At 36.9% G+C, this 26,791-nt stretch overlaps 2 protein-coding genes and 1 pseudogene across 3 annotated transcripts; all 3 read right to left on the bottom strand.

Moving 5' to 3' along the window:
* Positions 1 to 1,085: 1,085 nt before the first annotated feature.
* On the bottom strand, positions 1,086 to 2,012 carry LOC101108018 (olfactory receptor 5K3-like). Its single transcript, XM_004003766.1, has one exon. It carries the CDS (start codon positions 2,010 to 2,012, stop codon positions 1,086 to 1,088), a length of 927 nt encoding a protein of 308 aa, XP_004003815.1.
* Positions 2,013 to 11,967: 9,955 nt separating this feature from the next.
* LOC101107760 (olfactory receptor 5K3-like) lies at positions 11,968 to 12,893 on the bottom strand (annotated as a pseudogene).
* Positions 12,894 to 21,411: 8,518 nt separating this feature from the next.
* On the bottom strand, positions 21,412 to 26,491 carry LOC101107496 (olfactory receptor 5K4). Of its 2 annotated transcripts, XM_027965830.1 has the most exons (2): positions 25,582 to 26,491; positions 21,412 to 21,443 (listed from the first exon to the last, which is right to left on the bottom strand). In XM_027965830.1, the coding sequence occupies exons 1-2, from the start codon at positions 26,489 to 26,491 to the stop codon at positions 21,412 to 21,414; spliced, it is 942 nt and encodes a 313-aa protein (XP_027821631.1). The 2 variants fall into 2 exon arrangements, with proteins under 2 accessions (XP_027821631.1, XP_014947292.1); XM_015091806.2 differs by lacking the exon at positions 21,412 to 21,443 and having other exon boundaries at positions 25,556 to 26,491.
* Positions 26,492 to 26,791: the final 300 nt, after the last annotated feature.

The following is a 26,791-nucleotide window of genomic DNA, read 5'->3' as shown; positions in this document are numbered from 1 at the left end:
AGTTGCTCAGTCGTGCCTGACTCTTAGCGACCCCATGGACTGCAGTCTACCAGGCTCCTCCATCCATGGGATTTTCCAGGCAAGAGTACTGGAGTGGGATGCCATTGCCTTCTCCCATTTGCACTGTAAGGATCAATAAATATTTTTGTTCATTTAAATTTTTGCTATTTTCTCTCTCATTTATGCTTCAATATCACCTTTGCCTTTTGTTACTGCTGTGTATATATCAATACTTTACATTGGAATCAGTCCAGGTTAGTGTAATTCCTAATAACAAGCAAGGGGAGTAAGAAAGAGAAAATAAAACCTCCTTTAAAAAATAACTGTGTTCATAAATTGCACAGTCATATATGTAATGAACAATCAAACTACATGAAAATGTAAAATTCATACATTTATCAGTATAAATAGCATAATTTTCACTACAGATTGATAAACCGCTAATGTATTCAGATACCCTATTTTGGAGAAGTTGAGAGAAGATTTACTAACACTAAAGAGAAAACTGTTCCTGATTAGAGAATACATGCTCTGCTTGAATTCATGGTGAAGCATAATCTCTTGAACAAATTCAAAACTGAGATTCAAATTCAAACATATCATTTACTTCTGTCATACAGTGTTGCTTAACATGGGTTTGATATTTAAAAACTTGGAATATGGGGGCTTTTGTAAAATTATGCCTTAGGATTCCAGCAGCATGCCAACAGTATTAAATTGAGGGGACCTTCCTATATAGTTACTTCTATTCCTAACCTTTGTTGGATTTGTTGAAAATTGTAACTCATTATACTCTGAAGCAATAGTTACTATTGTGACTAAATTCATCCTGACACAATTTGTGGTCTCAAGAATAATTATGTACTTTAGCCTTGATAGAACCTGGTAGCTTAGATTTTAGAATACATTTTAGCAGAATCTCTCTCCTCACTGAACTTGTTTATTTGATTCATATACCATAATGTTATAGTAATTCAGTATTTTATATAAAGGCTATTTTCCACTTTCTCAGTATTGCTTGATTTTGAAAATAAAGTTTTATCAAATTAAAATCAATTGTCCATATGGAATGATATTTTAGAATGTTATGTTTTCTTCATAATTTTTTTCATAACATTTATTACTTCCTTATTTCTTAGACTATAAATGAAAGGATTTAACAAAGGAATAACTAGTGTATAAAAAATAGCAAGAGGTATATCTTTATCTTTGTCATTAACTGAATTTGGTCTAATATACATGAAGAGAAGAGAACCATAGAATATTGAGACAGAGACAAAGTGGGATGCACAAGTAGATAAGGCTTTGCCTTTTCCTTTTCTGGATTTCATTTTAAAAATCATGAAAAGGATGAAAAGATAAGAGATTATTACAATGATAATAGAGAATACTTGAACTGACCCTGAAAAGATAAATATCATCAATTCATTGATATAAGGGTCAGCACAGGAGAGTCTATATAATGGAAGAACATCACAAAAAAAGTGATTGATTTGATGAGATCTACAGAAAGTTAACCTAAACAAAAATCCAATGTGAATCATGGAATGCAGGTTTCCAGCTATGTAGGCCCCTGTGGTCATCTGAATGCAGAGTTTCTTTGACATCATAGTGTGGTACTGCAGTGGTTTGCAGATGGCCACATAGCGATCATAGGCCATTGCTGCCAAGAGAAAGCAGTCTGCAGTTTCGGCAAGGCAGAGAAAATAAAATTGTGCCATACATTCATAGAGGGAAATCATTCTGTCTTTTGAAAAGAAGTTCTGTAGCATCTTGGGGGTAATGGCACAAGAACAACAGGAATCCATCAGAGCGAGATTCCCCAGGAATATGTACATTGGTGTGTGAAGACGATGCTCTGTAACTATCAATGCCACCAGGCCGAGATTTCCCACCATGGTGATCAGATAGATGGTAAAGAACACCAGAAACAGAAGGGTCTTCAGCTCTGGATGAACTGTAAATCCTATGAGGATAAATTCAGTTGTCAAGGAGAGGTTATCCTCTGTCATCTCTGAATTGTCTGTTGAGATAGGAATTATCGAGAGATAAGATTCCAATTTAGAATGTGTATAACTTTCCTTTTAATATATATATATATATATATATTTTTTTTTTAATAAGGAGAAAGCGTCTCTTGCTGTCTTGTGATACAAGGACACAAACTTCTAGGGAATATTCATCTCCATAACATGTCAGCGTCTATGACCTCAACTCTGAAACTCAAAATTCACATAACTATTTGGTAATCACGGGGGAGATGCTAACAGTGGGAAAGGTTTGTCTTTATGAATTTATGGAAATATGGTGTACAAACTGGGTACTCATCTTTGCTTCATTTTGCCCATAAAATTTGTTTCAGTTTTTATATTAAAGTTTTTAAAAATGAATTTAAAATTACTTTTTGTATATATAGAAACTTTTAAAAATTAAATTTTCATAAACTCTCCCAGTGGAATAAACATTTTAAAATAGCATGGAATAGATATGTTAATTTATGGAATAAATATGTTGTTTGCAGATTACTAAGGATTATTGAGAGTACTGTTCAGTTTTATTTTTTTTTATTATTATTTTCTTATGGGTGAACTTTTTTTTTTTTTAATTTTAAAATCTTTAATTCTTACATGCGTTCCCAAACATGAACCCCCTCCCACCTCCCTCCCCAAAACATCTCTCTGGGTCATCCCCATGCACCAGCCCCAAGCATGCTGCATCCTGCGTCAGACATAGACTGGCGATTCAATTCACATGATAGTATGCATGTTAGAATGTCATTCTCCCAAATCATCCCACCCTCTCCCTCTCCCTCTGAGTCCAAAAGTCCATTATACACATCTGTGTCTCTTTCCCTGTCTTGCATACAGGGTCGTCATTGCCATCTTCCTAAATTCCATATATATGTGTTAGTATACTGTATTGGTGTTTTTCTTTCTGGCTTACTTCACTCTGTATAATCGGCTCCAGTTTCATCCATCTCATCAGAACTGATTCAAATGAATTCTTTTTAACGGCTGAGTAATACTCCATTGTGTATATGTACCACAGCTTTCTTATCCATTCATCTGCTGATGGACATCTAGGTTGTTTCCATGTCCTGGCTATTATAAACAGTGCTGCGATGAACATTGGGGTACATGTGTCTCTTTCAATTCTGGTTTCTCGGTGTGTATGCCCAGAAGTGGGATTGCTGGGTCATACGGTAGTTCTATTTGCAATTTTTTAAGGAATCTCCACACTGTTCTCCATAGTGGCTGTACTAGTTTGCATTCCCACCAACAGTGTAGGAGGGTTCCCTTTTCTCCACACCCTCTCCAGCATTTATTGCTTGCAGATTTTTGGATCGCAGCCATTCTGACTGGTGTGAAGTGGTACCTCATTGTGGTTTTGATTTGCATTTCTCTAATAATGAGTGATGTTGAGCATCTTTTCATGTGTTTGTTAGCCATCCGTATGTCTTCTTTGGAGAAATTTCTGTTTAGTTCTTTGGCCCATTTTTTGATTGGGTCGTTTATTTTTTTGGAATTGAGCTGCATAAGTTGCTTGTATATTTTTGAGATTAGTTGTTTGTCAGTTGCTTCATTTGCTATTATTTTCTCCCATTCAGAAGGTTGTCTTTTCACCTTGCTTATATTTTCCTTGGTTGTGCAGAAGCTTTTAATTTTAATTAGATCCCATTTGTTTATTTTTGCTTTTATTTCCAGAATTCTGGGAGGTGGATCATAGAGTATCCTGCTGTGATTTATGTCTGAGAGTGTTTTGCCTATGTTCTCCTCTAGGAGTTTTATAGTTTCTGATCTTACATTTAGATCTTTAATCCATTTTGAGTTTATTTTTGTGTGCGGTGTTAGGAAGTGATCTAGTTTCATTCTTTTACAAGTAGTTGACCAGTTTTCCCAGCACCACTTGTTAAAGAGGTTGTCTTTACTCCATTGTATATTCTTGCCTCCTTTGTCAAAGATAAGGTGTCCATATGTGTGTGGATTTATCTCTGGGCTTTCTATTTTGTTCCATTGATCTATATGTCTGTCTTTGTGCCAGTACCATACTGTCTTGATGACTGTGGCTTTGTAGTAGAGCCTGAAGTCAGGCAGGTTTAAAGAAAGTAAACTCAGAAAGCTAAGGAGTAAAATAATAATTGATTATCACCTCTTTATCTCTTTTCCCAGTGTCATACCTATTTTCATAAACACTGTCCTTGTCATTATTCCTATTTCTAAGATACCTGCATCCTTTTCTCCTTCATCTAAAGCATGGTTTGTATATACTATTATTTAATAAAGTTAACCAGATACCCCTGATCACACTAATTTTCACTTTCTGGACTCTCCATCATGTCTTGTATACCCAACACAATCTTTGATAACATATCTAATTGACATTGCGTTTTTCATAAGTGTATACAATTTACTTATTGTATAGTAGACATTTTGAGGTTAGCTGTAACTTATACTTCTTATAGCAGCTGTGCAGTGCAAAAGGAGAAAGATCAGTATTGATTCTAGTCCTACTTCCCTCCCAATGACCTGGGATGGGAGAACTTGTTTCCAGGGTCCTACCACTGATACTTAATAATTTCTTTGGTGGTCCTTACAGTGATCCTTAGTAAACTCTGCTGCAGGTTGAGAAGATTCTACGAGGAGAATTATTTAAAACTCATCATTTAAAAATTAAGATTAATATCTAAAATATGTGAAAACTCATACAGCTCAATAATAAAAGTATAGACATTCAGATTAAAAAATGGGCTGAGCACTACCAAGATAATTTTACAAAAGACATCCAAATGATCAACAAGCACATGAAAAGATGGTCGACATCACTAATCATTAGAGAAATGCAAATCAAAAGCCATGAGATATGCCTAACATCAAGAAGATGAGAGATAACAACTGTTGCCTAGACTGTGGAGAACAGAGAATGTGGCAAGAAGTCTGTTGGTGGAAGTGTAAATTGGTTCAGCTACTGTGGATGCCAGCATGGAGTTTCCTCAAATAATTTAAAATAGAACTACCATGTAATCCCACAATTGCGCTTCTGTATATATACTCAAAGAAAATGAAAGCAAATTATGAAAGGGATATATGCAGTCTTGTATTTATAGCAGCATTAGTTACAGTAGCTAAAATACAGAAGCATCTGTGTTTCTGTCTTAAGGATGAATGGATAGAAGTGAAAGGACATTCAGACATGAGAAAGAAGGATATCCTTCCATTTTACAGCATCGTGGATTGACCTTGGGGACATTATGCCAAGTTATATAAGTCAGAGAAAGACAAAAACTGTAAGATATAGCTTAAATGTGCATGTAAAAAAAACAAAACATGAAAACAGAGTAAAATAGTGGTTACCAGGGACTCTGGGAGATGAGGAAACAGGAAAGGTATTCTTTATTGGTACAAACTTGAAATTAACAGATAAATAAGATCTTATCTGAAATTAACAGATAAGATCTAGTACACATTACAGTGAATATAAACAATATTTTACTATAATCATCTAAACTGCTGAGACTAGATCTCAATTATTTCTGCCACGAAAATGAAAATTATGTGACGATATAGAGAGCTAACATTCTGCAAGTGCAATCAATTACTAGTTTTTCAAATCAACATGTTATAAGCACTAAACTTATACAATGTATGTCAAATATATTTCAATTATATATATGTAAAATAAGAACTTTTAGGTATCTTTTATCTGAGTTGACTCATCTACTATTTTTTTTTTTGCTTCTAAAAATTCATGTAAGATTTTCTGAAGTGTATCACAATAGATTCAAAGTAATAAAATAAACTTTATGCTTTAGTTTTCTAACATTTAGAAAAATTTCTTTAAGCCTTAATATAGTTTTTGAGAACAAATTTTTATTTCCTTTAGATGGCTATATTCTACCACCATTTAGTGATCCACTAGAAATATTGACTGATATCTAATCATATGAATTCTATGTTTTTTGAAAATGGGTTTAGTTTTTCCATAATCAAGTATTAAAATAAAGAACTCAGCTGAAAAATGTTTGTTGTAAAATATTAAATATTAGCTGTTGGATTATTGGGCTGAGCTAGGAAAGCATTCAGAGCAAATGTCTAAATTATTTAATGATTACTTTCTGTCTTTACCTGTGTATTTTTTAAAATTCTAACTGACAAGAAAGGTCAGGGTACTTTACAGTTTGAATATCATTCTAGTTTTTCCATAGCCTTCAGTTTGGGGAAGAGGTAAAAAGATAACTGAGTAATTGAAATCTAAACAACAAAATACTTTAGATAAATAAATATTAAGGGATACTAATATTAAAAATAAATTAGAGTACTTCTCTTACCTAGATTTCACAGCAGAGAGTTTTGCAGTGTTTCATGTTTGCTTTGTGATGTTGGATCTCATAGAATTTCAGAATATAAACCATAGTCTCTTAAAACTTTTGGGATTAAAAGAATGAAATATGGGCAAATACAAATAGGCCAGAGTCAATAATTATGTTCCTTACATTACAAAGTAAAATTTTCCATCAAATCCTAAGGGATTTCCCCACAGTGACACCAGTATATTTCCATATGGAGATTCAGTCACCAACACACATCAGGGTGACCTGTGAGATAATGAGGTTAAAACAGGTTACTTTCATTAAGGTCACTAAGGTTATTTGATCATTACCCATTGATTAACATGTAACTGACCTCATTTTAAAATTTTATTATTCTGCGTAAATGCAATATGAACAAGAAAGAGTCTCGTGTTGGCTTGACCTTTTTTTAATTGGAGGAATTAATATGGTTTATGAATGGTGATTAGAATTTTGAGAGGAGACTAGAAGATGTGGTAGTTTTATCATGGGTCTTCTGTGAGTTGATGTGTCCTGATGTTTTGTAAAATATCATTGGAGACTCTGATATTATTGTTAGGTCCCACATGTGAATTACCTAGGGCTTCCCTCGTGGCTCAGCAGTAAAGAATCCACCTGCAATGGAAGAAAGAGATGCAAGTTCAATCCCTAGGTCAGAAAGATCCCGTGGAAAAGGAAATGGCAACTCACTCCAGTATTTTTGCCTGGGAAATCGCGTGGACAGAGGGATTATAGTCCATGGGGTCGCCAAAGAGTCTGACACAACTTATCAACTAAAGCAGTGACTAAAGAACAATAACAGCAACAACATGAATTACCTACATGGTTCTTACTTTTCAGTTTTCCCCAGCTGCCTTTATCCTTCGTACCCTGTTTTTTTGCACTACATTCCACTAATCACTCTTCAGTATACTACATATTTATTTGTTGGTGCATTTATAGTCAATCAATATCTCCCTCACCATTAGCATGTGGAGCTAAATGGAAAAGGTTTTTTTCCTCTGTTATGTTCATTTCCGTATTTATAATGCCTTGATGGTATGTGGCAGATTGTAATGGTCAACAAATACCTGTTAGATGAAAGAAATATTTTCCTGCTCAAGAATTTGACATGATCTTTCATTAGTTTCAAACAATTCATTTTTAAAAACAACTTAGTATTCTAGATGGTCCACAGTCTTTCAGTATCTTACTTATGATCCTGATTTCTTCTGACCTCAGGACATGACACTTGGTTGTTTATCCCTTCACTGGGCTTGTGCGCGCCTGCTTGATTAATTTACACTTAAAGTTTACTTCAGCTAAAACACCTTGTTCAGCCTCTCTTTTCAGCTCAATATACTCATTCTTGATCTTAAGTCAGATCTCCATGAGGACATTCCTTTCAATTATATTGATGTTCCTTTTCCTGTTCTGCTTAGGAACTGCCTGCTATCACACTGCATTTGCCACTTGGTTACATGTGACTTCTTATATGTTGATTATAAAAGTATTGGCTTAATATCCATAAAGTACCTATCATGTCTTACCTATTCTGTGCTTCTGACAACACACTGAGTTAGATTCTCAATATACACTTCACTGATATTTAAAATTTCAGTTCTGTTTAACTTCAATCAAGTACTTCTAATATACAGGGTGCTGGAAAAGATGGTAGGTAGAATGAGCACAGAATGAGAAATATTTAGGTTTTAGAAATGGCTCCACAAGAAGCTCATAATCTAGTGAGAGAAAGATACTTGCATTGCTAACTAGAAGGCAATTCAGGCTCTGATATTAAAAAGTGTAAATAGGTCACATATAAACATGGTGAATGAAGTGGATGGAGACTCAGAGGAAAAAAAAGATTCCTCATTGGAAGTGCCATTTCAGATTAACTTTGCAGGATAAGTAGAGTTATAATAAATGATGCACGTGAGGAAAATAAGAAGACTAATGGGAGCATATGTAAAAATCCTGGGAGCTTGAAAGAGCAAGACCTAATTAAAATATATATAAATAGTATATATATTATAATGATATAAATAATATATATATATAATATATGTAAATAGTAAACTAGGGTGGCTGAGGCTTACTCATACATGATATTGGAGATTCAGTTCAGTTCAATCGCTCAGTCATGTCTGACTCTGTGACCCCATGGACTGCAGCACGCCAGGCTTCCCTATCCATTACCAACTCCCAGAGCCTACTCAAACTTATGTCCATCGCGTAGGTGGTGCCATCAAACCATCTCATCCTCTGTCATCCCCTTCTCCTCTTGCCTTCATCTTTCCCAGCAACAGGGCCTTTTCCAATGAGTTGGTTTTTCACATCAGTATTGGAGTTTCAGCCTCAGCATCAGTCCTTCCAATGAGTATTCAAGACTGATTTCCTTTAGGATGGACTGGTTGGACCTCCTTATAGTCCAAGGGATATAGGAGATACAGGTGGTATAAATGGAATGGGAAAATAGATTATAAATTGTTCTGATTGGTTCCTTCCCATTCGTTTCTGTCCCTGCCAATTCACCAAACTCTCTCTCTCAATAAGGTCACAACCAACTCTAAATGTCAGCTCCAAAGAACATGTAATTATCTTTCTAACCAAACTGTGATGTTTGGTATTTTTTAAAATCTTCACGTCTGGTTCTGTGATGGTACTCACTGTTTCTATCTTCCTGACTGTTTCATTTCTGTCTTTTATGCTGGGTTGTTTTTCTGTTTGTGTTTAATGATGCTTGGGTTTCCCTTAGTTTTATACTTGACCTTCCTGTTTAATACTAGATTTTCCTCTAGATTGTCACATCTAATTATGTAACTATGCTTTGTTCCATCTTATGGTGCCTTCACTAGTAGGGAGTTCCAAGCCATTTTTGGTGTATATTCATATTACTAAAATCTTGGGGAGTATATTCTGAATATGTACATTTTATCTGTGACTTAGCAGAAGTACCACTATGCTAAAATATTATGTGTAGTATAAAATATAAAAATAGAGTAAGAATTGCTATTAAAATTTGCTATTAAAAGTATTGCTATTAAGTATTGATAAAAGTATTGCTATTAAAAGTAAGAAATGCTATTAAAAGTTTTATTTTGTGTGTTGATTTAAAAACGTTACTCCCACTAACACTATTATCAATTAAAAAATTAATAATCTTATATTCAAAAGGTGTAATGATGTATGGTATATAATTAAAATCTTAGGGCTGTGATATGGAAATTCACATACTTGTTTGAATCTATTTCCAAATATTTAAAAATGTCTGACATAGAGGAAACGATGCTATACAAAGACACATCTGCCCAAATAGAGAAGGCAGCAAGTTTTGGTGGGTCCCAACACAGGAATGGGCTCTTCAGCAGGCTCAAGCTGGGGGTGAAGAGCCCTGATATTTGAGTCCAGTGACTCATCAGACCAGTGGTGTTGGAGATATCTGAGGTGGGAAGAGTATATAGAGTTAGTGGAAAGTTAATGGAAAATTCCAGTAGGAGAGTTGCTTATGATGTTGGGGCAAGGCCTTATTTTCCACAGCAGAGAATAATAAACTATTTTAAAAAATAACTCCCTGGTGTGCTGTGAACCCTTCTAGAGAAAGAGCTCCTGACTTTGGAACATCAGGTGACCAAAAAGCCAGAGCTAACTCATGAACTGGAATTTATCAGACTCATATGTATGAAGCTGAGTGAGCCCAGGAACAATTCATTAGAAAACAAAGATGGACCATTTAAGGATTTATTATGAGCAGGGTCAGAGAATAACATAAGCCACACAAGTAGGTGACCCAGACTGCCTTGTTATCTACTACCATTGCAATGACCTCTTTCCCTGAACTCACACATCTTGCCTCAAACAGCCAAGTTAGTTTTTGGACAGTAAGCTTGGTCTGTTGATACAAGCCATTTGCCACTGAGCTATAGCCCCAGCCAGAGTGATCTTGAAAGGCGTTGATAAGGGGAACTCCTCCTTTAGAGTACTGGAATGATTATCCATTTCTACTGTATAGAAAGAGAAGTGGCCCAAGTTAAAACTATGTAGATTCAGGGTAGAGGTGAATGATTTGAATATTGGTCAGTGTCCTGGGGGGAGAGAGATGAGAAGGTCAGAGACCAGGAAGAAGAGGCTATGAATGGATCTCCCAGAATGGATACGGTGTACAGAGCACCTCATACTGTATGTAAATGTCCTCCACACAACATCTACTATGCAAGAGCTACTAAAGAACCAAATTAGAATGACTCAGCCAGTTGAGGTCATAAAGCTTTGTTCATCCACCACCCCAGTGCTGGATTATGGACACATGAACAATGGCTGGGATGGAGGCATACATAGTTGCCTAATAGCAGAGGTTCCAGTTTTTCTAGGCTAATTTAGCAACTGTTACTTCCAGAAGTTCAACTTGCCCAGAAAAAGACCATTCTGGCCCCCCAGTGTGGCAACATCACTCAAGATCAGTCAGCCACTTGGTGATAAGAGTGCTACTCTGAACCTTTTTTACTCTAAAGTGGGAAGAAATTCATTTTGGGAAGGAATTCATTTTGAGTAGAATCAGCATAATCTAGTTATGGAGATAATTCATATGCATCTGTTGGTATTCTCTTGCTCAGATTTGACAGTAAATAGACAAATAACCTTGTACTCAAACCTTGTATAAAATAAAGTTTATATAAACTTCCAAAATTGGTTATCTTCACCTTAAGAACATTTTTGGAATGGGATTTAGATGACTTGTTTATTTAAAATGTTTATTTTGTATTGGAATATAGTTGATTTAAAATATTTTATTTTTAGGTGTATAGCAAAGTGATTCAGTTATACAAATATATATATGTCTATATATTCTTTTTCAAATTCTTTTCCCACTTAGGCTATTATATAATATTGAGCAGAGTTCCCTGTGCAGTACAGTAGATCTGTGTTGGTTAACTATTATAAATATAGTAGTTTATATAAATCAGTCCCAAACTCTCAGTTTATCCCACTCCCTCACCCTTTGGTAACCAGAAGTTTGCTTTCTAAGTCTGTGGGTCTGTTTCTGTTTTGTAAATATGTTCATTTTAGATTCCACATATAATCTATATCAAATGATATTTGTCTTTCTCTATCAGGCTTACTTCACTTAGTATGATAATCTTCAGGTCCATACGTGTTGCTGCAAATGGCATTACTTCATTCTTTTCTACATTAATTTTTATTGGAGTATAGTTGCTCACAATGTTGTGTTAGTTTCTGCTGTATAGCAAAGGGAATCAGCTATGTTTTAGCATGTATCTCCTCTTTTTTGAATTTCCTTCCCATTTAGGTCACCACAGAGCACTGAGTAGAGTTCCCCGTGCTGCTGTTACAGTAGGTTCTCATTAGTTATCTGTTTTATACATAGTGCCAGTAGAGTATACATGTCAGTCCCAGTCTCCCAATTCATCCCTCCCCCTTCCCCCTTGGCATCTATTTATTTGTTCTCTATGTCTCTGTCTCTCCTTTCTGAAGCTATTTGATTTATAAACCACTTGTGTTTTAGTAATTTTGTATATTAAATAGTGGCCATTTTCACTTTTCCATTCAATAATCCTCGATTTTGAAAAAAAATATATACTCAAAATCAATTGGCTATAGGACATGATATTTGTTTCAGAATGTTATGAAATCTTCATAATTTTTTTCATGACTTTTATTACTTCCTTATTTCTTAGACTATAAATAAAAGGTTTTAATAAAGGAATAACTAGAATATAAAAAATAGCAACAGGTATGTCTTTTTCTTCTTCATTAACTGAACTTGGTCTAATGTACATGAAGAGAAGAGAACCATAGAATATTGAGACAGAGAGAAAGTGGGATGCACACGTAGATAAGGCTTTGCCTTTTCCCTCTTTGGACTTCATCTTGAAAATTGTGAAAAGAATAAAAAGGTAAGAGATTATTACTATGGTAAAAGTGAAGACTAAAACTGACCCTGCAAAAATGAATATCATCAATTCATTGATATAAGGATCCACACAAGAGTGTCTGTATGATGGAAGGACATCACACAAAAAGTGATTGATTTGATAAGAACTGCAGAAAGTTAGTCTAAACAGAAACCCTACATGAATTGTGGGATGAATGTTTCCAGCTATGTAGGCCCCTGTGGTCATCTGAATGCAGAGTTTCTTTGACATCATAGTGTGGTACTGCAGTGGTTTGCAGATGGCCACATAGTGCTCATAGGCCATTGCTGCCAGGAGAAAGCAGTCTGCAGTTTCAACAAAGCAGAAAAAATAAAATTATACTATGCATTCATAGAGGGAAATCATTCTGTCTTTGGAAAAGAAGTTCTCTAGCATCTTTGGGGTAATGGCACAGAAACAACAGGGATCCATCAGAGCGAGATTCCCCAGGAAGATGTACATTGGTGTGTGAAGATGATGCTCTGTAACTATCAATGTCACCAGGCCAAGATTTCCCACCATAGTGATCAAATAGATGGTAAAGAACACCAGAAACAGAGGGTCTTCAGCTGTGGGTGATCTGTAAATCCTATGAGGATAAATTCAGTTGTCAAGGAGAGGTTATCCTCAGTCATCTCTACGTTGTCTGTTGAGATAGAAATGATGGAAATATAAGATTCTAATTTAGAGTGTGTATAATTTTCCCAACATATGTATATTTTTTTTACAATGATGAGAGGAGCTTTTTATTCAAGCTTCTCACACTCTTTCTGTGATACAGGCACAGAGACTTCTGGGGGACATTTGTTTTACTAATATATCATCTTTTATGACCTCAGCTCTTAAACTCAAGATTTATGAGACAAGATTCATGAGACTATTTTGATAATTTTAGGGAAGACAGTTACTGTGGAAAAGATTGGTCTTTATCAATTTTTGCTATTTTACAAATCTAGGGTACCCATATTTGGCACAGTGTTCCCAAATAAGTGCACTGTCAATTTTTAAATTAAAGATTAAAAATAAATCAAAACTCATTTTCCTATATATAGATCTTTTTCTTTTGTTTTAGCTTAATTTTTTTAATTGGAGGAAAATTGCTTTACAATGTTGTATTTGTTTCTGCCCTGCTGCTAAGTCACTTCAGTCATGTCCAACTCTGTGCGACTCCATAGATGGCAGCCTACCAGGCTCCCCTGTCCCTGGGATTCTCGAGGCAAGAACACTGGAGTGGGTTGCCATTTCCTTCTCCAATGTATGAAAGTGAAAAGTGAAAGTGAAGTCGCTCAGCCGTGTCCGACTCTTAGCGACCCCATGGACCATAGCCTACCAGGCTCCTCCATCCATGGGATTCTCCAGGCAAGAGTACTGGAGTGGGGTGCCATTGCCTTCTCTGTGTTTCTGCCCTACAACAACGCAAATCAGCCATAATTATAACTATATCACCTCCTACTTGAGCCTCCCTCCTCTCCCTGCAGTGCACCCTTTTAGGTAATCACAGAGTGCCAGGCTAGGCTCCCTGTATTGTATAGCAACTTTTTACCAGCTATCTATTTTACACATGGTACTAGAGCCTGTTATACGGAGTGAAGTAGGTCAGAAAAATATTTTTTCTGGAGCAAAGGTTTTCATATGTTTTCTCAGAGGAGTGAATATTTAAAAATAGCATACAATAAATATGTTAAATTTATATGTCAGAAATTACATGAAGATCACTAAGGATTAAAGAGGGGACTATTCAGTTTTAAAGAAAGTAATTTTGAAAAGCTAAGGGATTAATTATCCATTGATTATCATTCACTTTTTTCATTCCTTTCCCCAGTGTCATACGTTTCCATAAACACTGACTCTGTCCATGCCATATTCCTGTTGATTTTTACCCATATATCTGAATCTTTGTTTCCTCTCTGTAAAGCAAATTTATATAAAATGTTACCTCATAAAGATTTAACTAAATGTCCCAGGCCAAACTACTCTCTGTTCTCTCTACTCTTATGTATGTCTTATGTACACAACATGTTTTAGAATGCCTTATGTGTAATTTACATTGCTTTTTGAAAATATGTGTATGGAGAATTCTCATTAAATTATAGGCATTTTGAGTTTAACTGTGACTTATGCTTCTTAAGACAGCTGTATGTTGTTACGTGGAAAACCACTGTTGATTCCAGTCCTACCTCCACTCCAGAGACCTGAGATGAGTGAAATTGTTTTCAGTGTCATGTCAATGGCCCTTAATGACTTCTTCGATGATTCTAGCAATTATCCTTAGTGACCTCTTCTGCAAACTGAGCCTTTTAATTTTAAGAAGAATATACAGAAAAAAGTTATCAAACTTATCAGTAAAAAAGTAAGGGCTTACATTTAAAGTGTATTAAGAAATTAATACAACTCAATAACAAAATTATAAACAGTTGGATTTTTTCTTAAATGGGCATAGTAACTCAAAAGAAAAATTTCCAGAAACATTTAAATGTTCAACAGGAACATGAAAAGTTGATCAACATTACTAATCATTGCTGCTGCTGCTGCTGCTACTGCTGCTAAGTCGCTTCAGTCATGTCCGACTCTGAGCGACCCCATGGACTGCAGCACTCCAGGCTTCCCTGTTGAACCTTGTTAAATCCTAACATGTTGACTTCAGGTAGAGGCAAAAAGTCTTCCCCACTCATAATACTATTTACTATAACCATTTAAAAAATGTCTATCCAACCTATCAGAATATAAACTATAAACTATCATTTGTCTTTTCTTTTATTGAAATACAGTTGATTCGTGATATTACATTCAGGTCATGTGTACAACATAGTGATTCACTATTTTCATAGGTTCAGTTCAGTTCAGTTCAGTCACTCAGTCGTGTCCGACTCTTTGCAACCCCATGAATCACAGCACGCCAGGCCTCCCTGTCCATCACCAACTCCCGGAGTTCACTCAGACTCACGTCCATCGAGTCGGTGATGCCATCCAGCCATCTCATCCTCTGTCGTCCTCTTCTTCTCCTGCCCCCAATCTGTCCCAGCATCAGAGTCTTTTCCAATGAATCAACTCTTCGCATGAGGTGGCCAAAGTACTGGAGCTTCAGCTTCAGCATCATTCACTACATTTAAAGTTATTATAAAATAATGGCTACTTCTCGTGTTGTACAATACATCCTTCTGCATTTTTATTTTATACACACCAGTTCATCTGAACGCAGAATTCCAAAGAATAGCGAGGAGATATAAGAAAACCTTCCTCAGCAATCAGTGAAAGGAAATAGAGGAAAACAATAGAATGGGAAAGATAAGAGACCTCTTCAAGAAAATTAGAGATACCAAGGGAACATTTCATGCAAAGATGGGCACAAAAAAGGACAGAAATGGCATCGACCTAACAGAAGCAGAAGATATTAAGAAGAGGTGGCAACAATACACAGAAGAAATATACCAAAAGGGTCTTAATGACCCAAATAACCATGATGGTGTCATCACTCGCCTAGAGCCAGACATCCTGGAATGTGAAGTCACGTCGGCCTTAGGAAGCATCACTGTGAACAAAGCTAGTGGAGGTGATGGAATTCTAGTTGAGCTATTTCAAATCCTGAAAGATGACACTGTGAAAGTGCTGACTCAATATGCCATCAAACTTTGAAAACTCAGCAGTGGCCATAGGACTGGAAAAGATAATTTTCAATTCCAATCCCAAAGAAAGGCAATGTCAAAGAATGCTCAGACTACCACACAATTGCACTCATCTCATGGCTAGCAAAGTAAGCTAAGATTCAACAATGAGTGAGCCGAGAACTTCAGATGTTCAAGCTGGATTTAGAAAACGCAGAGGAACCAGATATCAAATTGCAAACATCTGCTGGATCATAGAAAAAGCAAGAGAATTCCAGAAAAACATCTACTTCTGCTTCATTACTATGCTAAAGCCTTTGGCTGTATCAGTCCAGTTGAGTCGCTCAGTCGTGTCAAACTTTTTGCAACTCCATGAATCGCAGCATGCCAGGCCTCCCTGTCCATTACCAACTCCCGGAGTTCACTTAAACCCATGTCCATCGAGTCGGTGATGCCATACAGCCATCTCATCCTCTGTTGTCCCCTTCTCCTCCTGCCCCCAATTCCTACCAGCATAAGAGTCTTTTCCAATGAGTCAACTCTTTGCATGAGGTGGCCGAAGTACTAGAGTTTCAGCTTTAGCATCAGTCCTTCCAATGAACACCCAGGACTGATCTGCTTTAGAATGAACTGGTTGGATCTCCTTGCAGTCCAAGGGACTCTCAAGAATATTCTCCAAAAGGGAACCCTCCTACACTGTTGGTGGGAATGCAAACTAGTACAGCCACTATGGAGAACAGTGTGGAGATTCCTTAAAAAATTGCAAATAGAACTACCTTGTGACCCAGCAATCCCACTGCTGGGCATACACACTGAGGAAATCAGAATTGAAAGAGACACATGTACCCCAATGTTCATCGCAGCACTGTTTATAATAGCCAGGACATGGAAACAACCTAGATGTCCATCAGCAGATGAATGAATAAGAAAGCTGTGGTACATATACACAATGGAGTATTACTCAGCCGTAAAAAAGAATTCATTTGAATCAGTTCTGATGAGATGGATGAAACTGGAGCCAATTATACAGAGTGAAGTAAGCCAGAAAGAAAAACACCAATACAGTATACTAACACATATATATGGAATTTAGGAAGATGGCAATGACGACCCTGTATGCAAGACAGGAAAAAAGACACAGATGTGTATAACGGACTTTTGGACTCAGAGGGAGAGGGGGAGGGTGGGATGATTTGGGAGAATGGCATTCTAGCATGTATACTATCATGTAAGAATTGAATCGCCAGTCTATGTCTGACGCAGGATGCAGCATGCTTGGGGCTGGTGCATGGGGATGACCCAGAGAGATGTTATGGGGAGGGAGGTGGGAGGCGGGTTCATGTTTGGGAATGCATGTAAGAATTAAAGATTTTAAAATTAAAAAATCAAATGTTAGTGGAAAAAAAAATAAAAGTTCTGTAATGATTTCAGAAAAGTTTTATTTGCACATGCACAGATAGAAAGCTATTGCTTTTATAAGAAATATTACTTATGAGAATGGGTTAGGCATGAGAATGATGCATGAGCAAGAAAAATAACTGGAGTAAATAAGTAATACAATTTGATAGAAAAAAAAAAAAGAATATTCTCCAACACCACAGTTCAAGAGCATCAATTCTTTGTTGCTAAGCTTTCTTCACAGTCCAACTCTCACATCCATACATGACTACTGGAAAAACCATAGCCTTGACTAGATGGACCTTTGTTAGCAAAGTAATGTCTGTGTGTTTAAATATGCTATCTAGCTTGGTCATAACTTTCCTTCCAAGGAGTAAGCGTCTTTTAATTTCATGGCTGCAATCACCATCTGCAGTGATTTTGGAGCCCCCAAAAATAAAGTCTGACACTGTTTCCACTGTTTCCCCATCTATTTGCCACGAAGTGATGGGACAAGATGCCATGATCTTCATTTTCTGAATGTTGAGCTTTAAGCCAACTTTTTCACTCTCCTCTTTCATTCTCATCCAGAGGAATTTTAGTTCCTCTTCACTTTCTGCCATAAGGGTGGTGTCATCTGCATATCTGAGGTTATTGATATTTCTCCTGACAATGTTGATTCCAGCTTGTGTTACTTCCAGTCTAGCGTTTCTCATGATGTACTCTGCATAGAAGTTAAATAAGCAGGGTGACAATATAAAGCCTTGACACACTCCTTTTCCTGTTTGGACCCAGTCTGTTTTTCCATGTCCAGTTCTACCTGTTGCTTCCTGACCTGCATATAGGTTTCTCAAGAGGCAGGTCAGGTGGCCTGGTAGTCCCATCTCTTTCAGAATTTTCCACAGTTTATTGTGATCCACACAGTCAAAGGCTTTGGCATAGTCAATAAAGCAGAATAGATGTTTTTCTGGTACTCTGTTGCTTTTTTGATGATCCAGCGGATGTTGGCAATTTGATCTCTGGTTCCTCTGTCTTTTCTAAAACCAGCTTGAACATCTGGAAGTTCACGGTTCATGTATTGCTGAAGCCTGGCTTGGAGAATTTTGAGCATTACTTTACTAGCATGTGAAATGAGTGCAATTGTGTGGTAGTTTGAGCATTCTTTGGCATTGCCTTTCTTTGGGATGGGAATGAAACTGCCCTTTTCCAGCCCTGTGGCCACTGCTGAGTTTTCCAAATTTGCTGGCATATTGAGTGCCTCACTTTCACAATGTCATCTTTCAGGATTTGAAAGAGCTCAAACTAGCTTTGAACTAGCTTTGCTCATAATGATGCTTTCTAAGGCCCACTTGACTTCACATTCCAGGATGTCTGGCTCTGGGTGAGTGATCACATCATCATGGCTATTTGGGTCATTAGCAAGAGAGTTCCAGAAAAACATCTATTTCTGCTTTATTGACTATGCCAAATCCTTTGACTGTGTGGATCACACTAAACTGTGGAAAATTCTGAAAGAGGTGGGAATACCAGACCACCTAACCTGCCTCTTGAGAAATCTGTATGCAGGCCAGGAAGCAACAGTTAGAACTGGACATGGAACACCAGACTGGGTCCAAACAGGAAAAGGAGTGTGTCAAGGCTTTATATTGTCACCCTGCTTATTTAACTTCTATGCAGAGTACATCATGAGAAATGCTGGACTGGAAGAAACATGAGCTGGAATCAAGATTGCCAGGAGAAATATCAATAACCTTAGATATGCAGATGACACCACCCTTATGGCAGAAAGTGGAGAGGAACTAAAAAGCCTCTTGATGAAAGTGAAAGTGGAGAGTGAAAAAGTTGGCTTAAAGCTCAGCATTCAGAAAACGAAGATCATGGCATCCAGTCCCATCACTCCATGGGAAATAGATGGGGAAACAGTGGAAACAGCATCAGACTTTATTTTGGGGGGGCTCCAAAATCACTGCAGATGTTGACTGCAGCCATGAAATTAAAAGACGCTTACTCCTTGGAAGAAAAGTTATGACCAACCTAGATAGCATATTCAAAAGCAGAGACATTACTTTGCCAACAAAGGTCCGTCTTGTCAAGGCTATGGTTTTCCCAGTGGTCATGTATGGATATGAGAGTTGGACTGTGAAGAAAGCTGAGCACTGAAGAATTGATGCTTTTGAACTGTGGTGTTGGAGAAGACTCTTGAGAGTCCCGTGGACTGCAAGGAGATTCAACCAGTCCATTCTGAAGGAGATCAGCCCTGGGATTTCTTTGGAAGGAATGATGCTAAAGCTGAAACTCCTGTACTTTGGCCACCTCATGCGAAGAGTTGACTCATTGGAAAAGACTCTGATGCTGGGAGGGATTGGGGGTAGGAGGAGAAGGGGATGACAGAGGATGAGATGGCTGGATGGCATCACTGACTCGATGGACGTGAGTCTGAGTGAACTCTGGGAGTTGGTGATGGACAGGGAGGCCTGGCGTGCTGCGATTCATGGGGTCACAAAGAGTTGGACACGACTGAGTGACTAAACTGAACTGAACTGAACTGAACTGAAGATACTTTTGTATATTTCTTCTGTGTATTTTTACCACCTCTTCTTAATATTTGCTGCTTCTTTAGATCGATACCATTTCTGTCTTTTTTTTGTACCCATATTTCCATGAAATGTTCCCTTGTTATCTCTAATTTTCTTGAGGAGATTTCTAGTCTTTCCCATTCTGTTGCATTGATCGCTGAGGAAAGCTTTCTTATCGTTCCTTGCTATTCCTTGGAACTTTGCATTCAGATGCTTATATCTTTCCTTTTTTCCTTTGCTTTTCACTTCTCTTCTTTTCACAGCTATTTGTAAGGCTTCCCCAGACAGCCATTTTGCTTTTTTGCATTTCTTTTCCATGGGATGGTCTTGAGCCCTGTCTCCTGTACAATGTCACGAACCTCCATCCATAGTTCATCAGGCACTCTATCTATCAGATCTAGTCCCTTAAATCTATTTCTCACTTCCACTGTATAATCATAAGGAATTTGTTTTAGGTCATACCTGAATGGTCTAGCAGTTTTCCCTACTTTCTTCAATTTAAGTCTGAATTTGGTAATAAGGAGTTCATGATCTGAACCACAGTCAGCTCCCGGTCTTGTTTTTGCTGACTGTATAGAGCTTCTCCATCTTTGGCTGCAAAGAATATAATCAGTCTGATTTCAGTGTTGACCATCTAGTGATGTCCATGTGTAGAGTTTTCTCTTGTGTTGTATGAATCACAACAAACAGTGAAACATTCTTAAAGACGTGGTGCTATCAGACCACCCTACCTGCCTCCTGTGAAACCTCTATCCAGGTCAAGAAGGAACAGTTAGAAATAGACATAGAAAAACAGACTGGTTCTGGATTGGGAAAGGAGTATGTCAAGGTATATATTTTCACCTGACTTAGTTAACTTATATGCAGAGTACATCATGTGAAATGTTGGACTGGATAAAGCCCAAGCTGAAATCAAGATTGCCAGGAGAAATATCAGAAACCTCAGATATGCAGATGACACCACTCTTATGGCAGAAAGTGAAGAAGAACTAAAGAGCCTCTTGATGCAAATGAAAGAGGAGAATGAAAAAGCTGGCTTAAAATTCATCATTCAAGAAACAAAGATCATGACATTTGATCTCATCTTTTCATGGCAAATAGATGAGGAAACAATGGAAACAGTGACAGAGTTTATTTTGGGCTCCAAAATCACTGCAGGTGGTGACTGCAGCCATAAAACTCCAAATGATTGTCCCTTGAAGAAAAGCTATGATACACTTACTGACAAATTTCCACAGAGTCAAACCTATGGTTTTTCCAGTAGTATGTATGTATATGAGAGTTAGACCATAAAGAAAGATGAGCACTGAAGAATTGATGCTTTTGAACTGTGGTGTTGCAGAAGACTCTTGAGACACCCTTGGACTGCATGGAGATCAAACCTGTCAATCCTGAAGTGAATAAGAACCCAGTTCATTTCTGAAATTAGGTAGTTATTTCTTTTATAATATTTATATACACTTTTAATATATATGTATATATTTAAGATGTACAACATGATTTAATATATACATAGACAGTTATTACTCCAGTCAAGCTAATTTGCATATCATCCCCTCACATAGTTATCATTTGTGTGTATGGTGAATGCACTTAGTCTACTGTTTGTAGTTCTGACTGATTCTTTTTTATATTTTGTAATTCCTTCTTAAAATTCTCACTGTATTCATATATTCTTTTCCCTAATTCAGTTAGCATTATCATTACTAATGCTTTGAACTCCTTATCTGGTAAATCATTTATTTCTGTTTAATTAGTTATTATTTCATGGATTTTGTCCTGTTATTTTAATTGGGACAGATTTGCCCGTTTGCTCATTTTTGTTTAACTTTCTCTCTTTCTGTGAAATTAGGTGAAACATTTACTTACTTTAGTCTTAAAGTGGTGTCCTTTTGTGGGAGCATGCTTGTACAGTCTGCCTATGCCTAGTAGCTTTGGTGGGAAATCTGCATCTGACTTAGCATTTTCTCTGGATGTCCTGACAGTTATCACCTTGGTAGCAGGCAGGGCTGGAGGTGAAAAAGTTGGAGCCAGGGGTGTCAAGTCTGAGGTGGCTCTGTTCCTTCTAAATGTGGGTTCTCCCCCTCCCAGCACCAGTGCCCTCATCCCAGAGGGAAGCAGTGCTGGAGCTAGAGGAGCTGGAGTGTATACTCTCCATGGGTTGGGTAAGAGCTATGGTGGTTCTCGGGTTATTCAGAGTTGCAGAATGCTTCTGAAGCACTGCCTTCTTAAACACCATTAATTGATGTCCCACCTCTTTCAGGGGGTTCCCTGATAGCTCAGTTGGTAAAGAATGTGCCTGCAATGCAGGAGACTCTGGTTCTGTTCCTGGGTTGAGAAGATCCCTTGGAGAAGGGATAGGCTACCCACTCCAGTATTGTGGCCTGGAGAATTCCATGGACTGTATAGTCCATGGTTTCACAAACAGTCTGACACAACTGAGCAACTTTCACTTCACTCACCTCTTTCAGATGTGTTCAAGATCCAAGGCTACTCCATCTCTCACAACTGAGTTTTCCTGTCAGCCACAGCAGCCTTTGCTCTAGCACGGAGCTATGCAATAGGACAAGCAGGGATGAAACAAATGCTCAACTCAGGGCAGTCAGGGGAAATCTGCTTCCTCTATCTTGCTTTGGGAGCAAGCAAGTATATGCATGCTCTTCATAAGCAGTCTAGCTTTCTTGCAGCCTTCCTGGTAGTTCTACTGCATTTCAAACCAGGTAAGGGGACTCCACTTCTCAGTGTTGCAACCCTGGACTAGAGTATCCAATATGTTGCTGCAACCACTCACTCCCCAGAAAGTATTGCCACTTGTGTAATCCCTCTTTTCTTCTGTGTCCCTTCTAAAAGGTGCAAGTCCTGATCTGTTCACTTCTCTTACCTTCCTGTCTAATTCCATGTGGTTCTCTCTTACAGCCTTGGTTGTACAAGAATCTGTCAGTTTCCAGTTTGTTTTCAGTGAGAATTACTCTACATATAGATATATTTTGATGTGTTCATGGTGGGAAATGAGGTCCACACCCTCCTAGTTTGCCACATTGATCCCCTAGAACTGTCTTGTTTTTATTGTGCAGACTAGATAAGCTAAAAAATAGACCTCTTTGTGTATGCATGTGTATGTGAGCATATAAACAGAAAGGAGGCATAAAAATTTAGTAAGAGAAGAGTTAGTTAATAAATGCCATTTAGCCATAAAATCAAATTTTAATTTTTACTTCACATTATAGAATGAATTCCAGTTGAGTAAAAGTGCTATGTATAAAAACTTAAGGTGGAAAAAAATATGAAGTAGATTTATAGGATATCTCTGAATGAGAGGAAATTTATGAAGTTTAACACAAATGGAAGAAACAGTTAATCAGTTGATGGAAGACTATTCATTAAACAACCCTTTCTTTCCTGATTGGTTTGTTTTGCTCTTCCTGTTTTATTTGGGAATTTACTTTTGGATAATCTCATTTTTTCATTTATCTATATACTCATTCTTAATTTGCAACCAAATTATTTAAGTTACTGGTACTTCATTATATATTTTAATATATATTGCTTCAAGTCTGTTTGCTTATTGATTATTATTTTTCTACAGAACTTTTAGAATTAATTTTGTCACTTTCCCGAAGAAGTCCTCCTTTGATGTTTATTTGAGTTGAATTAAGTTGTGGATTATTTTTGGATAAAAAAGCCAAGTAAAGTTATATGTTCAATTCATGCCATATACTAAATAGTTTCCAGGAAGAATCAAAGGTCAAATACAAACTATCACACACACAAAAAAGGAGGAAAATGGGGAGGAAGAGGAGAAAAAAAATAGAAAAGAAGGAGAAACAGAAATATTGGCTAATAGTAGAATTTGTATTAAGAAAAGAAACTCTAAACAAAAGTGCATAAAGAGATTTTATGTGAAAAATTAATAAATATATCAATTTTATAATTTTATTAATTATAAATAATACAAACAAGTATGAAAATACTATCAGCACACAGAGAAATTATTTACCACTAGTAGTCACAACATTTTAATATTTCTTCTCTATAAACATTGGTACAAATAAATGAGGAAAAATATAGTAAGACAAAAGAAAGTGAATAGAAAATTCATAGAAGTAAAAATGGCCAGAAAATAAACAAAATATTAATATATTTCAACATTACTCAAAAATTAGAAAAATAAAAACTGCCTTCATTAATATTTTTTTAGAATGCTTATAGAGTATATATTATGTAAGTTGCTATTCTATGTTCCATAATATATAATATGATTGATGCCTTCAAAAAGGCAAAGGATCTTAATCACACTTCAGGTTAAAGTAGACCTGAATCTACTGTAGCCAACTTGTTATAATTTGTTATTAATTATTCTACAAAACGTATATGTGACTGTGTGAGTGTGTGTTTATTCCTCCTCACTCCTTTTTTCCCCATTCTTGGAATTGCATCTAGATCAAACTTCATTACTTTAAATATAGATTATTGCAAAGTTAGGGGCTTTCCAGGTTGTACAGTGGTAAAGAATCTGCCTGCCAGTGCGGGAGGTGCAAGACTCAGATTTGATCCTTGGATCAAGAAGATTCCCTGGAGTAGGATATGGCAATCCACTCCAATATTCTCACCTGGAAAATTCCATGGACAGAGGATCCTGACCGTCTACAGTCCAAGGGGTTGCAGAGAGTTGGATACGACTTGAGTGAAATAGTTAACTTAGGCAGGTTGATGAGTCCAAGCCTAAGGCCTCTTTAAAGGGGCCTTTAAAAGAGGAGGTAAATGTTCTTTCTTTTTCACTTTCTTTTGTCTGAAACAAGTAGGCCTCATAGGCAACAGTATCACGTGTTCAAGGACATGCCTTTTTTTGAGCTTCAGATGCTTGTTATGGGAGAAGGTCTGGTTAAAAACTTCCGCAGTCTTGAGCTCTGAGTTAACCTGTTCTTTCTGGCTAATCTTGTGCTGATGTCATCACACGATGTAAGTTACAGGCAAGAGTCTGGGCAAAATTCTCATAGCCTTGACATATTTTTTATCTATCCTCAGCAGCTGGTTGAGAAGTATATAAGGCCCCACTTAAACTAGTGAGGCAGGTACTTTCCTGCCCCCTTCCAGTGCCTCTTGCTGGATGCTTTATCCCTTTTACTTTAATAAATTCTGCATAAAGCTCTGAGTGACTGAGACTGTCTTTGGTCCCAGAGTCAACTCTTCTCATTTGGAGACCAAATCCAGTGGTACCGTTCACCATAAGCTATCATGAGCAACTGAGCACATGCTTACACATGCAATTAGTTAGCTTGCTTCTTGTCTCTCTCTCCCTCAAACTCATCTACTTGTGTCTACCAGGTCAGTTTTCTGAATAAAATTATCATTTCAGTCTGCCAGAAAATTTTAAGTGTTTCAAACAGACTATGTAGAATCAGATATAATGTTTTCTATTAGCTAAACAAGGTAAATCAAGGCAAATTCTTCTAAGCATTTAATTTTGATTCTTTGTTGAGTTATTAAGTTGGAAACACTGACCTGAGACAATTCTCTAAGAATAATCTGAGTTGATAATAAAAGTTATTATTGAGTTTCCTCCTGATTTAGTCTGGTATTTGTGGAATTTGGATTAAGATCTGCCGGACAGTTTTGAATTTCATTCATATATCTTTAAACCAACATAGTCTAATGATTTATAGATTAATACTTTACATAAGAATATAGTTTTCATTTTCTGTGTCCTTTAAGCTATAAATCATTTAAGTTTTCCATAGAAGATTAAGTTTCTTTAAGAATATTATAGGTCCTCATAATTTTTTTCAGAACATTTATCACTTCCTTATTTCTCAGGCTATAAATAAAAGGGTTTAATAAAGGAATTACTATTGTGTAAAAAATTGCAACTGGTATATCTTTATCCCCTTCTTCAAATGGTCGAATATACATGAGAAGACAAATGTAGAATATTGAGACAGATAGAAAGTGGGATGCACAAGTAGATAAGGCTTTACCTCTCCCTTGTCTGGATTTCATTTTGAAAACAGTGAAAAGAATGTAAACATAAGAAATCAAGACAGTGGCAATGGTAATGATTTGAATGGGCATTGAAAAAATATATATCATTAGTTCATTAATATAAGGGTCAGTACAGGAAAGTCTATATAGTGGAAGAATGTCACAAAAAAAGTGGTCAATTCGACTAGATCTACAGAAAGTTAACCTCAATAGAAGTCCTACATGAATCATAGAATGCAGGTTGCTAGCTATGTAGGCCCCTGTGGTCATCTGAATGCAGAGTTTCTTTGACATCATAGTGTGGTACTGCAGTGGTTTGCAGATGGCCACATAGCGGTCATAGGCCATTGCTGCCAGGAGAAAGCAATCTGCAGTTTCAGCAAGGCAGAGAAAATAAAATTGTACCATGCATTCATAAAGGGAGATCATTCTGTCTTTAGAAGATAAATTCTGTAGCATCTTGGGGGTTATGGCACTGGAGCAACAGAAATCCATCAGAGCGAGGTTACCCAGGAAGATGTACATTGAAGTGTGAAGATGACGTTCCATAAAAATCAATGCCACCAGACCAAGATTGCCCACCATAGTGATCAGATAGATGGTAAGAAACACCAGAAACAGAAGGGTCTTCAGCACTGGATGATCTGTAAGTCCTTTGAGAATGAACTCAGTTGTCAAAGATTCGTTTTCCTTAGCCATTTCTGGCTTTTCAGCTGGGATAGAAATGGCACAGAAATGAGATTCTAAATTAGAATGTATCTCATTCTTTCCTCTAATTTCCCCACATACAAAAAGAAAGAAGCTCATCTTTAATCATCCTGTGCTGTGTCCTGACTACTAGTCCATGCATGGTAGATTAAGTCTGTGAGAATGAAAGTATCACAGACTGTGTACTGAGGGGTAATCTAGAAATCCTGTGTAAATTCTCAGGGCAGAAAACATTTTTATGCATGAATTATCTAATGCTGATGTACTAATTCCTGGTTAATATATATAATT

The sequence above is a fragment of the Ovis aries genome, chromosome 1 (genome assembly GCF_016772045.2).
Source record: "Ovis aries strain OAR_USU_Benz2616 breed Rambouillet chromosome 1, ARS-UI_Ramb_v3.0, whole genome shotgun sequence".
In the NCBI taxonomy this organism is placed as follows: Eukaryota; Metazoa; Chordata; class Mammalia; order Artiodactyla; family Bovidae; genus Ovis; species Ovis aries.
This window is presented reverse-complemented; position numbering and strand designations above follow the sequence as displayed.